Source organism: Suncus etruscus, chromosome 6 (assembly GCF_024139225.1).
Source record: "Suncus etruscus isolate mSunEtr1 chromosome 6, mSunEtr1.pri.cur, whole genome shotgun sequence".
Classification (NCBI taxonomy): Eukaryota; Metazoa; Chordata; class Mammalia; order Eulipotyphla; family Soricidae; genus Suncus; species Suncus etruscus.
Window position 1 is genome coordinate 10,399,830 of NC_064853.1, and position 14,425 is coordinate 10,414,254.

Below are 14,425 nucleotides of genomic sequence, written 5' to 3' on the forward strand. Positions count from 1 at the left end.
CTAGTAAGTCTGACTTAGAGTTTATGAAAACTTGTAATCAATATTTTAGCAAATAAATGGAGTGATTCCCACTGGGGAAAAAAGCTAAGGGAAGGTATCATAGAACACATGCATTGCATATGGAAGCTCTGGGTTCAATCCCTGGCACTGAATGGTCCCCTGAGCCCTCCTGAGATGATCCCTAACACTGCATTGGGGGAGTGTAGCACAAAGTGGGGCAGAGACACACAACAACAACCTACAGCCATTTCAGGATGTTACCAAGAAGCATGCATTAACAGTTGACTTATGAAGATTTTTCCTGTGTCTGGCTGTGAAGATTTCTATCCATATCAAGCTCAGAATTTTAATTAGTCTTAGAGGTTAATATGTTTGGGCATCTGTGGAAATGGCATCTTTTTTCTCCTTTGTCTTATTAATAGGATAAGTTGTCTTAATGTTTTTTTATGATTATCAAGCTACCTCCTGCTCTTGTCATAAATCCTTTGGGGCATATTTTCTTTCCATTGATATGATGCTGAAATAGATTTGCTCATGCATAATTGAGGAGTGTTCTCTACAGTTGTCAATAATATTTGCCTGTGGTTATAAATAAATTAAAACATGGAACACCCAGATGAAGGCCCCCCCCCCCTTTACCTGTCTTCTAAGACCAGCACAGCTCTGAACCGTAGGAATACATGTAAACTGATAAGACCCCATAGAGATTTTGAGATTTGGACTTTTGCATCATAGGATTTGACATGCTTCCAAGATAATTGAAAGTCTTCATTCTTAAAGCCAATATGAGGAGTGGAGAGTTGGACTTTTGTGTGTTTGTTTCCAGGCCACAGTTAGTGGTAATTCAGGCCTATTCCTGGCTCTGCTCAGGGATTATTCCTGGTAGGGCTCAGGAAATCTTATGCTGGATCAAACCTAGATCAGTTTTTTGCAAGACAAGTCCCTTACCCACCATACAGTCTCCTGGTCTAGAGAAATGGAGAGTTGGAACTATGGTGCCTTCTTCAGGTGCTCTGGTTGCTTCTGCTCTCCACTGAGTATGCTCAGCAAAGAGCAACTCTAGCTGCCCTGGCCTTAACAAAAAGATGTACACACTTTGAGCTTCATTCTGTCAAGCAGATCTTCCATATTGTTCTGCTGCTGCTGCTGCTGCTGCTTCTCTTTCTCCTTGTCCTCCTCCTAGTCCTCTTCCTCCTCTTCCTTCTCCTTATTCTTTGTTTTTGGGCCATATACAGTGATGTTCAAGGCTTATTCCTGGCTCTGCACTCAGGGGTCACTCTTGGTGGTACTTGGGAGCAGGGGGACTCTATGGGATGCTGGGAATTGAACCCGGATCAGCTAAGTGCAAGACAAGAGCCCTACGCACTGCACTATCATTCTGATCCTGTTCTTTGAACCCTCCAAGCCATCTTTTCAGCCCTGATTCTCTACACATTACATAATGTCCTCAAGTCAAACTGAGTGGAGAGGCAAAGATGTAGAACTGAAGGTTCAATGGTTCTGCATTTGCAGCGGAACCAGTGACCCTGTGGACCTCTCCAGAATGCTACATAGGATACTAAATCTGTGTTCAGATTCTAGATAACTGGAAGTATGTCATTCGCTTTTTCCAGGAAGTCTCTTCACTGGGAGTTTAGCCTGTTTTCGTCTCTGTGGTTGTCAGGGAATTCTACTTCTGCTTCAGTTCACCTGCAAGAAAATTGTTCAACCTCTGGTCTGTCTATCTGTATTGGTTTCTCCTTAGTGATTAATTAGTCTTAGTTTTCCAGACCTGTTTTACTTGGTGGAGTGGAGGAAAACAGGATGTGGGATCCCCTATTTATCTGTGAGCATATGGATGGATGGATGGATGGATGGATGGATGGATGGATGGACGGATGGATGGAAGGACAGAGAGATTAAAGCAGTGCTGACATTACACACATATACACACAAATGTTTTCCCCCATCTAAATAATCATTCCTTATCTCTTGCACCTACTTCTCTTTCTAGATTTCCCCCCCAAAATCAGGTTTTTAACTCTCTATCAAGTGAGTCATACATCACACTTGGCTAGTGGATAGAAAAAATGGAATTCACATGCAAGGGTTGCTTCTGACTGTTCTTTGGTGACCTACATGTGTTCAATGGATAGATCTAGAACTAAGCCCAGACTCCAGCCTTAGATAGAGCACCCATTATTTGTATATATGGGCTGTACTCTCCTCCAAAGATTCATTCAGATCTCTTTGTTCTTAGAAATTGATTAACAGTATAAAGCAGAGAAATTGGGCTTCCAGGAAGTAACTCTATGGGCTGGAATGCATGATTGGTGGGAAGGAGCCCAGGGCTCCATCCTAAAAATATGGATCCCAAACAAGTTTACAGTGGCCCCTGAGTATCTCTGGGTATGGCCCCAGTGGAAGAATAACACAGACAAAATGAATGCATACAACTTTTGTAGATATAAATAGCTGAATAAGTTCAACCCATTTGTAACCCTTTAATAATAGGGAGTTTATGCCAATGTTCATTTGTGCAGTTGTGTCCACACAACTCTATTTTTGCTTGGATATGTCTTAAATTTTGGAGACTCTTTTCAAATTGTTCCCATTGTTCATATCAGAAGAGGTTTGGGGTTTAAAGAAGGTTTAAAGAACGAAAGATCTTGTACTGGAGAGCATCTAGTGCAGAAATACTCAAACTTCCTTGCTCCATTGCCCCTTTTTCAGAAAAAAATGTAACTCAGCAAACCTCTGAAAATCTACCTTCTCTCAGCAAAAAATTTCCCTCCTCAATTTGACTGAATTGCATCTAAAATTACTGTTTCTTATTGGGTCATATTTATAATCCCCACTTGTCAGGTCTTGGTATCTATCTGCACTGGTAATAATTGTAGAGGGTCATTTAATTGGCTGTTTCAGACTAGAGTGTTTCCAGTGACAGGTCTAAGTCTTTAGTTCAAAGAGGAAAAAAAGTTACAGGAGGATGAGATGCTAAGTCAAGCTATCTACAGTGCTTTCATGAAAATGTTTTCATGGGTAGAGGTAGAATCAGTGGTGCTGTACAGCACACAAAGTGTTGACCAGAGAGGGAAAATGAGTGTTGGTGGATAGTGACAGATGGAGGGAAACCTAGCAATCAAAATAAACTATCATACAATGAGGTTTTAGTTTTCAGATTTGGAGCTTCCTACTTAATAGGAATGATTATAGGACTCAACTTCATTGGCTAGCACAGCAGCATACAAACAGTTTATACCTGTTTCCCCCCAAGAAGCCATTACTGAACCTTGCATCCTTCTCTTCCAGATGAAAATGCCGAAGTGTCTATGGATGTCTCTTTGGCTTACCGTGATGACTCGTTGGCTGAGTGGACTGAAATGGCCCATGAAAGAGTACCCAGGAAGCTCAAATGTTTCTTTGCATCCCCCAAGGTAGGAGAGCTGCTGTCTCTGCAAGGAGCCATATCTTATAGTTTATGTGTTTCTTAGTGTGTGTGATCCATGTGGAAATCTACCATGACTCACAATAGAAAACAGGTCAGATTCTTGCCAATAAGAAGAAGAATGTCTTTCTGAGATTATTGAGTTCTTTTTTCTAGAAAAATTTTGATAAAAAAGCACATGTATATTTGTCTGTTTGTTTTGATTAATGGCTGAGAGTGCTTAGACATTGGTTCTAAGGTATTCTTGCTTATGAGACTTTTTATCTTAGACCACTACCTGTGACTATGTCTTGGGTTTACTCTGTGCTCAAGTACAACTTTCTAGTGAAAATCACAGCCTAGAAAGGGCCCTGGGGAAGAAGTCATTTGGGAGAAAAATCATTTAGGACTTCAACTTTTCACCCTGATAAGAATTCAGGAAAATTGGGGCTGGAGCAGTGGGGCAAGCAGTAGGGCGTGCACACGCTAACCTAGAACAGACCACAGTTCGAAGCCCTGGAGACCCATATGGTCCCCCAAGCCAGGAGTTATTTCTGAGTGCATAGCCAGGAGTAACCCTTGAGCATCCCTGAGTGTGGCTCAAAAAGAAAAAAAAAGAAATTCAGGAAATATTTCCATCTACCAAGTACTACCCTACCCTAGGAAGGTTACTACCAAGCATGAAGAGTAAGGAGGCATTTCCTTTGGGGGGAAGGTCTGAGAGTCCTCATAAAGTAAAATGCAGGGGATTTCTCCAAGAGAATCATGGAATTTAATAGGATAAAAACCAGACAGAATCCTTTTCAACTTTCAGATATTTTATACAGACATACACACAGAAACACACCACACACACACACAGACACACACATTTCCCAAACATTCAGGCTCCCCTAGCCATTCTTGGAAGTCTGTGAAGAAGAAAACTAAACCAAACTTACTTTTCCTATTGGTTGTTTGTATTTCTCCAGTGAGTTGGCCTAGAGCCTCACTAGCTGGGTGGTCTTTGATGTCCCTCTGGATGCAGACATGTTCTCATTCTCCTGCTTGAAAGTCTGTGAAAGACCCCAGGTCACAAGAACATATGCTTTCTGTGTCTGTCACAGGACACCTTCAGCTGAGTCTCTTCAGAAGGACTTGGATAGCTCTACGGTCCCCATCCCACTGATTGATGATGACCCCCCCCCCCCCACTGCCTTAGAGTCAGTCATGCCTATAACTTCAGAGTTAGGATTCCCCATGGCACATGGTAAGGCAGATTGAAACCTCAAGACCCAGGCCCAGTCTAGTCTGTCTCTCTGGAAAGGAGACTCTGAGGGGACGGATGCATCAACTGTGCTAGCACCATTCAGAGAATGGATTTAGAGCCAAACATAATGTGGCCTCTTCCCCCGCCAAGCTTATTTCTCATCAAGCTCGCTTCATCTATAGACAGGAAACACGTGTCTTGGGAGACTTTCTGAAGATCAAGGATGCTTAGGAATATACAAGCCATGACTGGACATTGTACATCTAGTCTGGGATATGTTTGAGAACAGAAGGAGATGTAAACTTAACGAGCTGAGTGGCCTCCCCTCAATACATCCACATCCTTCATGGTACTAGGTCTCCTTCCTCTTTATTCCTGACATCAGAGTCATAGAAAGTGTGGCATGGAGGACTAGTGACATCAGCATCACCCTAGAGCAGTGTTGTCGAACCTATGTCACGCATGCCAGCGGTGGCACACAAAGGCCTTGCAGCTAGCACGTGGGAAGGTCCACAATCAAGATATGCGGTGTGGTGGGAGGCGAGTGTGCTGGTGTCTGCTTTGCAGTTCACCTGGTAACAGGGCCAGACTGGCCATTGGGAGGATGTGCTGGCACTTTGAGGAAATTCTTTGGTTTTGTGCGGCAGTTTGGGCACTCGGGCTCAAAAAGGTTAGCCATCACTGCCCTAGAGCTTGTAGGGGTTGTGGGTTCCCAGTACACAGCCACAACTCACCAAATCAAAAACCCTTACCAATTCCTGGAGTGTCCTCCAGTGGTATCCTCCAGGGATCCACCCAGTGATAGTTGGAGGACTATGTGGTTCTGAGAATATAACCTAAATCTCTAGTGTATGCTAGAAAAGTGCCCCAACTGATGTACTATATCCCTACCCCATTCACAAGGTTTCATTGCTTTCCTTAAGCTTGATAAAGGAAGATGCTTTGTTCCCCATGACTGCTTTGCATTTTCACCCCCAAAGTAAAAAGCCATCTGGAATTGTAGTGAGGCCTGCCCTTAGGGAAATCTGGAGGCATAATGAATGGTTGAGGGAGGCTGGAAGGAGTCGGAGAAAGGAATAAATAAATTCCATTTCCAAATCTTTGAATGCAGTGGAGGAAATTAATTAAAAACTGCATGGGAGGGCTTGCATTTCCGAGATAGGCTTGAGGAGCTCAGCTAAAAATCTGAAGCTCTGAGAGAGAGCCTGGATCATAATTTTCCTCCTTTAAAGAGCCTGATTCTCACCTTCCTTATGGGCTTGAAGAACAGGAGGCACAGAATGTGGGGAGGTGGTTAGGAAGCCTTTGGTTGGCTCTTAATGATGCTCCTTTAATTATCTTTAGAATGTGCTCACCCCTCTTCTAAAAAGATATTAAACCTTGAGAAGTGGGAGCAAATGAATCATCACACATCACACATAGACTTTCTGATTGCCATGAAATTTAGTCTTAAGCCTGAAGATTAAATGAGAAATTGCTTGAAAGCTTTCTCAGCCCCTGGTGGAATATGAAGTTAAAAAAATAAGTTAAGTTGCCACCTGCTGTAATTTGTCCTAATTAGCTAATATCAAGCTGGAATTGGAGGAGAGGCTGAGGAGGAGGGGGCAAGGGAGAGACAGATGTGAAGGAGGAGCAGCTCTTTCTTCCTAAGTGCCCAAAATATGACAGAAAAGTCATATAAGGAAAAGTCCCCACAGAACACAATAGGGTATAGACTCTTCTCTGAGACAGATAGGGATACCCAGAACCTGAGACTTCAATTTGCCTCTAGTTGCTTGCATGTTAGGGTTACCTCCTTCAAAGGAGCAGGGAAGTGAGACCTCCATAAAAATTCAGTGCAAGGAATTATAAGGAACCCTGGACATCATTATACGGAACCTAACAAGTTTAGCTTAGAGGAAAGTGAGGCCAAATGAGGTTAGTCACTTCGACCAGAGACATGGCCAGGGTTAATTTCAGGGTTAGACTTTCTTTCCTTAGAGTCCAGTGACTCTGAGGTTCCCTCACTTCCAGGCCTGGAAGATAACCCTGGAAATTGAGCTGAAGATAGCCCTGGGCAGAGGAAGACCCTTCTCTACACAATCCCACCCATGACTTTGGGGTCCTTGGATAAAAGGCAGAGTCAAATCAGTGGCATGGCATCAGATTAAGTCCTATTATTGTCTTTCCTCCCATAACCCAACTAGAAACACATCCGACAACCTGTTTCTTGCTCTAACATGACAGGGCAACTCAATTTGAGGCTGAATCAGAGCTGGGATAATATTTCAGCAGTTTCCATAGTACCTCAATACTAGCCCTGATAAAACATCAAGGCTAGTGCATTACTTACACAGCAAAATAGAGAAAAATTTAAAAGGGAGTTGAAGAGTCTGAAGAGATCACCTGATCTGGCAGCGGTGGTGTGGAAAAGAAGCGGGATTCATTTAACAGAAGTTTCTGAACCTCACAAGCTGAGAACCGTCAACACAAAGCATGAAAAACCACTGTGATTGATTAGTGATGTCTGCAGTGAGTGGAAACAGGAAGAGAAGATGCATTTAACCCAAGGGAAGGAACACACAAATTATCTCTAACCTTTCCCTGTAATTTTTATCCAGAAGTCTGTTTGTACATTCTAAGCTTTGCTTGTCTATTTAATAAAGATTCCTTAAGATCACAGAAGGGTCACAGATGCTTCACACACTAGATTAGAGACAACTTATTCTTTTACTCTGATTGTTTTCCCTCCTTTCCATTCCTCTGTTTTTGTGCTTGTGGGATGACCACAGACTTGGCTGTGGTGTTTACACACTTGAGTTGTGGTGTTTATTGGCATTTACACCACCAGTGGTAGTGCTTATGTGCTCAGATTTGGTCCTTGCTGGAGTCTCATGCCTTCATAGTTTTTATACAAAACTGAACTTCCGTGCAGGGAATCTCAGACAGTAGAGCTGCCAGCATTGTACTGGATACAGGCATCAATACTGAGGATCCAATTCTTGCTCTTATGCTTGGAAGGCAGCCAATAAACCATCTCCCAATTCTTTGAGCTTTTCATTCAAAAGACTTTTTTTAATGATGCAGGTGGGGCCAGAGTAGTAGTACAGCAGGTATGTCTCTCCTGCCTTGCATGCAGCTGATCCTAGTACCTCATTGGTTCTCCATGTCCCAACAAGAGTGATTCCTAACTGACGATTCAGGAGTAAGCATGAGTACAGTCAGGAGTGGACCCCAAACAAAAACAAATAAAAAATATTGCAGATCCCTATCAGGTACCATGTAAATGTGCAAGTTGTAACAAAGCCTAAACATGAACATCCGACACTCCTCAGATTTATTTCGATGGAATTCTGCCTACAACAACTCAAATCTTTACATATTGCATATTATTCTAGCATCTTCTTCCAGTGGACAGAAACACAGTAGGGGTCTTGCTAGGCATAAGTAGAATCTTGCTTTCAATAGCAAGCTTAACCATGATTCTACAATCTCCCTCTGACATTTAAAAAGTGCCCTGCGCTTTTTCTTTTATTTGATTGGAAGTTCAAAAGACTTTTCTAGAAACTGGTCTAAATTTTGGCTTTATTAAGATGTCAGAAGGTTGGAGACAAAAAGTTCCCATGAATGTCTTCAGAAAGCTCATTTTCTTATTCCTTTCCTCCTTTCCTATCATCCCCAACACCAATGGCTTTTTGAGTTGCCTTCTGTCTACCGCCCGCCCTGTGGAATCTAGACAAGGAAGGCATTTTCAGCTTTTGGGAGCTTCTCCTGAAAGGCCAAACCACAAAAATAATTAGCAAACAACCAGAAATCCCTCCTTAATATTAGGAACCTGCCTGGGCACAGAGGTCTCCAGGGTTGAATTGCAAATCTTAAGGCTTTGTAGCTCCAGTGGATCAGCCTAATACAATGTAAGGCTTAATAGGGCTTCAAAAGATAAGAATGTTGTTGTAAGAGAGAGATGTTTGCTTTTCACCTAAAATGTCTGGTTCTATCACAGTACATTCCACACAGGTGAGGGATTGTAGTAGGGAGTGGTAGGGTGGTTGTCAATGGGTACTAGGCCTCCAGCACCTGTAATTGTAGGATACACCTGTAAGCATTAGGTCTTTTGATTGGTTGATTGGTTGTTTGTTTTGTTGAATAGAGAAGGCATACTAGGTGGTGATCAAAGCTTACTCCTACCTCTATGCTCAGGAACTACTCCAGGCTCAAGGGACCATATTTGCTCCCTGGGATTAAATCTGGGTCAGCCTCATGCAAGGCAAACACTCTATTCACTGAACTATAGCTCTAGCTCAACATTCAGTTTATTGGTTTCTTTTTGTTTGGCTCTATATTCAAGGAATCACTTTTACTGGATCTTCGGGGACCATATGGGATACCAGGGACTAAACTGAGGTTAGCTGTGTGCAAGGCAAATGCTTTACTTACTGTACTATTTCTTCATCTCCTAATTTAAAAATATTATTTAAAATTTGGTGATGTGATGCTAAGGTTAAGAAAATGCAGTCAGGAGACTGTGGATATAGCTGACTCTGCTAGGGCTCTTAAGCACAGCATACATCTTGAGGCTTTGCTCTGCTTGCTTCAGCCTGGAAACTTTGATCCTCTCTGGCATCCTTCCTTGGAGGACTCGTTTCTTCTGAGGTGAGTCTTTCTGCCACAAGTGGTGGAGCCAATGAATATCACCACAACACATAGAAAAATTCACAATACAAGCGTTGACAATGGGGAAACAGCACAGACCAACATCAGGCATAGAGAATGAAGATGGTAACTCTGATGACCCGACAATGGCCAACCACCTAGATAGTCCCTCAGATATGCAGTTTAGAGAAGAAATATGGAGGATGTTCATAGAACTCAAGGAAAGCATAAATTGAGTTGAACAGAACACTAATAAGAATCAAGAGAATATGAAGATAGAAATCAGAAAACTCCAAAGTGAAATATCAAGTCAAATAACAGGTCTGAAAAACTTAGTAGATGAATTAAAAAACTCAGTGGAAAACCTCTCCAATAGGGTAACAGCAGCTGAGGATAGAATTAATGAGCTGGAAGATTAGATGTATAACAACTCCATACAGCAGAAGAGATTGGAAAAAAGCCGTAAAGCAAATGATCAAACAATGGAAAAATTACTCAAAGAATGTGAAGAGATGAAAATAGAAGTCTTTGATAAGCTCAACAGAAACAACTTAAGAATCATTGTAGTCCCATAGACCCAGAAAGAAAATCTCCAGGAAGAATCAGCAGTCAAGAACATCATCACAGAGAAACTACCAGAACTAAAAAATACATGTGACCAAATCCTGCATGCCCAAAGAGTACCAGCTAAAATAGACCCCAGGAAAAAAAAACCCAATACATCCTAGTCACAATGATGAATCCCACAGATAGAGACAGAATACTGAAACAGCAAGATCAAAATGGGAAATTATATTCAAGGGAGCATCCTTGAAATTTACAGCAGACCTGTCACAAGAAATACTGAAAACCAGAAGGCAGTGGTGGGACATACTGTTAAAACTCAGTGAAATAAATGTTTTGCCTAGAATACTGCACCCAGCAAAACTCACTTTCAGGTTTGAAGAAAGTATTCATAGCTTCACAGATAAACAACAGCTCAGAAACTTAACAGATGCAAAACCAGAATTAAAAGAAAATTGAAAGGTCTACTTTACAACATGACTTACCAACAGACACAACAAACTTCTACACAAAGATGACACTACATCCCATGACAATTACCTCTCTCAATGTCAATAGACTAAATGTACCCGTTAAGAGACACAGAGTGACTAAATGGATCAAAAACTTAACTTAACCTTCTGCTGCCTACAAGAAACACACCTGAATAGTCAGAACAAACAGACTCAAAATCAAAGGCTGGAGGAAAATCATCCATCTATATTTATTGCAGCACTATTTACCATAGCCAGACTCTGGAAACAACTAAGATGCTCTTGTTAAGTCCAGGAGAACGATGCGCCGTTCAAAGACACCAAGACCACAGTCTCATGCAAAAACAGGGGGTTTATTTTCTATTACAAGCATGCAGGGGCTGTCTAGAATCCAGCATAAGCCAGAAACTGCCAGCCCTGAGCCATGAGCTTACAAGCTGTATATAGTATTTCAAACAATAGAAAGGTACAGTAGATTGATTTGCTATAGGAAGTACATGACATCTGGCATTTGCTCAATCATATTTTTGCAAGGTGCAGGTGCAAGCTTACAGGGTTAACATGACCAGGTTAAAACCATGTAGGAACAGAAAGAAAGTTAAACTATAACTGGGTCTACAAGTTCCCACAATTGTGAAGGGGAGTGAGTGATCAGGGCAGTCAGGAAACTCAGGGGAAACTTAAGTTCCCAGAATTGTGAAGGGGGGGTAGGTGATCAGGGCAGTTAGCAAACTCAGGGGAAACTTTTCCTTTCCACTCTTCAATAGATGAATGGCTAAAGAAACTGTGTTACATACACACAATGGAATATTATGCAGCCATCAGGAGAGATGAAATAATGAAATTTTCCAATACATGGATGGACATGGAATCTATTATGCTGAGTGAAATAAGTCAGAGGAAGAGACATAGATGCAGAATAGCCTCACTAATCTATTGTTTTAAGAAATATGAAAAAGGGCCCAGAGAGATAGCACAGTGGCGTTTGCCTTGCAAGCAGCCGATCCAGGACCAAAGGTGGTTGGTTCGAATCCCGGTGTCCCATAAGGTCCCCCGTTCCTGCCAGGAGCTATTTCTGAGCAGATAGCCAGGAGTAACCCCTGAGCACCGCTGGGTGTGACCCAAAAACCAAAAAAAAAAAAACAAAAAACAAAAAAAAAGAAATATGAAAAAAATTTTTGCAATAATTTCAGAGACAAAAGAGCGGAGGGCTGGAAGGTTCAGTTCATGACATGAACCTTACCACAAAGAGTGATGAGTGCTGTTATAGAAATAACTACATTGAGAACTATCCTAACAATGTAAATGAATGAGGGAAGTAGAAAGCCTGTCTCGTGTACAGGCAGGGTGGGGTGTGGAGGAGGGAGATTTGGGACATTGGTGATGGGAATGTTGCACTGGTGAACGGGGGTGTTCTTTACATGACTGAAACCCAACTACAATCATATTTGTAATCATGGTGTTTAAATATATATATTTTTATTATATACTTATGTATAAAGAAAATGCAGTCATGTCTATCAACAATATTTATAAATATATATATTTATATATATAACTATATATATATAAAGAAAATGTAGTCATGTCTATCAACAATGGTGACCTCTCTCTAACCTTCCTCTTCTTTTAGACCCCAGAGCATGAGGGTCGTTACTATGATTGTGAGGTCCTTCCCTTCTTGGAAATTGGGTCAGTGGCTCACAAGTACTATCTTCTGAACATCCGGCTTCCTGTGAATGAGAGGAAGAAAATCAACGTGGGGATTGGGGAGATCAAGGATATCCGGTTGGTGGTAAGTGATGGAAAGGGACCCAGGCCACCTGAGACATGAGAGCAAAGGCTAAGCACTGATCCCCAAGTGACTCTGTATTGGAAGGAACATTTGCTTCCTTCTTGGCATCTGTCATCATGCCTCAGTGGTTTTGTTAGAGAAACAGGAATCATGGGATTACTACAAACCCTGAGCTTATCTATTTCTGGAGCGACTACTGAGATTGCAAAGCAGACCAGCAGAGTAGGGTTGCCCTTTGACAATTGCACTTTATCACTCATGATTGTTGAATGAATAACCCCAAGACAAAATATTCTTACAATTTTGCCACCTTGCAGATACAAATGTTTAGAGGAATAATGGTCTTCCTCCTTTTCCCTTTATCATTTTATTTCTTGAGAATCGAAAAGAATGGAATATGGAGAAAGGAGGCTTTCAAAAAATCTAAACAAAAAATAGTAAAATGATGGTGATATTTTTACAATATATATTCAGAATGGGATAGAAAAATGACAAGGGGTCTATCACCTTCAAGACTAATTGATCTCTGCCTAGGGAATCCACCAAAATGGAGGCTTCACCAAGGTGTGGTTTGCCATGAAGACCTTCCTCACACCCAGCATTTTCATCATCATGGTGTGGTATTGGAGGAGGATCAACATGATGTCCAGACCCCCTGTGCTTCTGGAAAAGTAAGTTGATGGGAGGGTGCATTTTAGAAAAGCTCTCCTGTCACTCTGATTCTGCTGGGCTCTGACACTCAGGCAGTCAGTGTGTGGTGGGGGCTAATTTGGCTGGTGTCACTTAGGTTCCTTCATCCAAGCAAATTATAATGAGACCTTGGGGTATCTCCTGCTCTCCTCTTTCTAATTCTTATTTTGTCTTTGTCCTTCACTTCTGCTGGAATTCAGAAGCTTCTCTTCTGCATCAGCAGGTGAACTGCTTTTTACCAAGAAAGATGACTTCTGCAGAAATACTTCTTTCCTCAGTGGACTGGAGCACATGCTTGGCATGTGGAAGCCCCAGGTTTGGTCCCTTGAGCATTGTTGAGAGCCACCCTCATGTGAAGCAAGGAGCAAACCCCAAGCACAAAGAAAAACTTCCATAACTGCCTATTTCTCTTTGTGTGGGTCCTTCCAATTATTGTACAACATGCTTTACCATCTCTTTTTCTTACACCAAACCTCTTTATACTTTCCCATGAAGTAAACCATCACTTTTCTGCTCCTTTTTTACCACAGAACTTTAAAATGTGCCAGTATATCATAACTCCTTTACCCATTGCACCCTCATTAAAACAATATAATCAGGGCCAGAGAGACAGCATGGAGGTAAGGTGCTTGCCTTCCATGCAGAAGGATGGTGGTTTGAATCCCAGCATCCCATATGGTCCCCTGAGCCTGCCTGCCAGGGGCAATTTCTGAGCTTAGAGCCAGGAGTAACCTCTGAGCACTGCTGGGTGTGACCCAAAAATCAAAAAAACAAACAAACAAAAAACCATAATCATCACCTCCCAGACCTCATCTCCCTTCCCTCCATGGTGTGGTACTAATGTGGCTGTGTCCAGTGGCTCTCACACTTGGCAGTACTGGTACTTATTCAGTTGGCTGTGGTGCTGGTGTGTGTTCTAGAGATCACACGTTTTAGCTGTGGTTAATACACACTTGGCTGTAGACACCATGTGTTTCTCAAATTCTACAATCCTCCTGACTTCTGGTTTTCTTCCTAAGGTTTGTTCACCTGCAGCCAGTTTCCTTTTGAGATATAGATCAGATCATGCTACTCCTCTGCTTAAATCTCTATTCTCTGGCTTTTCATCTCTATCTTCTTTGTCAGATACATGCCTTAACTACACCTGGACCTTGACTAACCCTGATCTTTCTAATTCCACTACCTGACTCCCACCGATCATCCCTTTAGCCCCCACCCACCATCTCCCTAACCCTGTTTGGGCACCATTTGTAGAGTTATATTTTCTCCTAGAGTGGTTGATGATGGATCCTCAAAGAGATTCCAGAACAGGAAAGAGATTCCCATTCTCCTATCCCTAGGGTGGGGAAGAGATCCTGATATTTACCCATGGCAAATAACCCACACAGACAGGAGGATTAAAAATTGAGAAGGTTGGACACAGAACCCTTTGCCAGCTTACTAGCAGCCTCAAAAGCCCAGAACCTGCCAGCTAACTGCCTCAAAAAATCCTGACCTCCTAGTTCAACACCTATTTATTAGAATCGGAACCTGAACGATGCCCCCACCTGGAAGATCATAGGTGGGAAGCCGGCAGGAAAACTGATATTGAAGAAAAATATTATAAAGGCTTCCAT

The 14,425-nt window shown here is 42.0% G+C and overlaps 1 protein-coding gene across 1 annotated transcript in view; it reads left to right on the forward strand.

Moving 5' to 3' along the window:
• The window catches only part of WLS (Wnt ligand secretion mediator), a 128,974-nt gene that overhangs the window by 82,562 nt on the left and 31,987 nt on the right, over nucleotides 1–14,425 (forward strand). Inside the window, exons 3-5 of the mRNA XM_049774399.1 lie at nucleotides 3,292–3,416; nucleotides 11,958–12,119; nucleotides 12,654–12,790. Of these exons, the coding sequence (XP_049630356.1) occupies nucleotides 3,292–3,416; nucleotides 11,958–12,119; nucleotides 12,654–12,790 (424 nt within the window). The remainder of the gene's footprint in view (nucleotides 1–3,291; nucleotides 3,417–11,957; nucleotides 12,120–12,653; nucleotides 12,791–14,425) is intronic.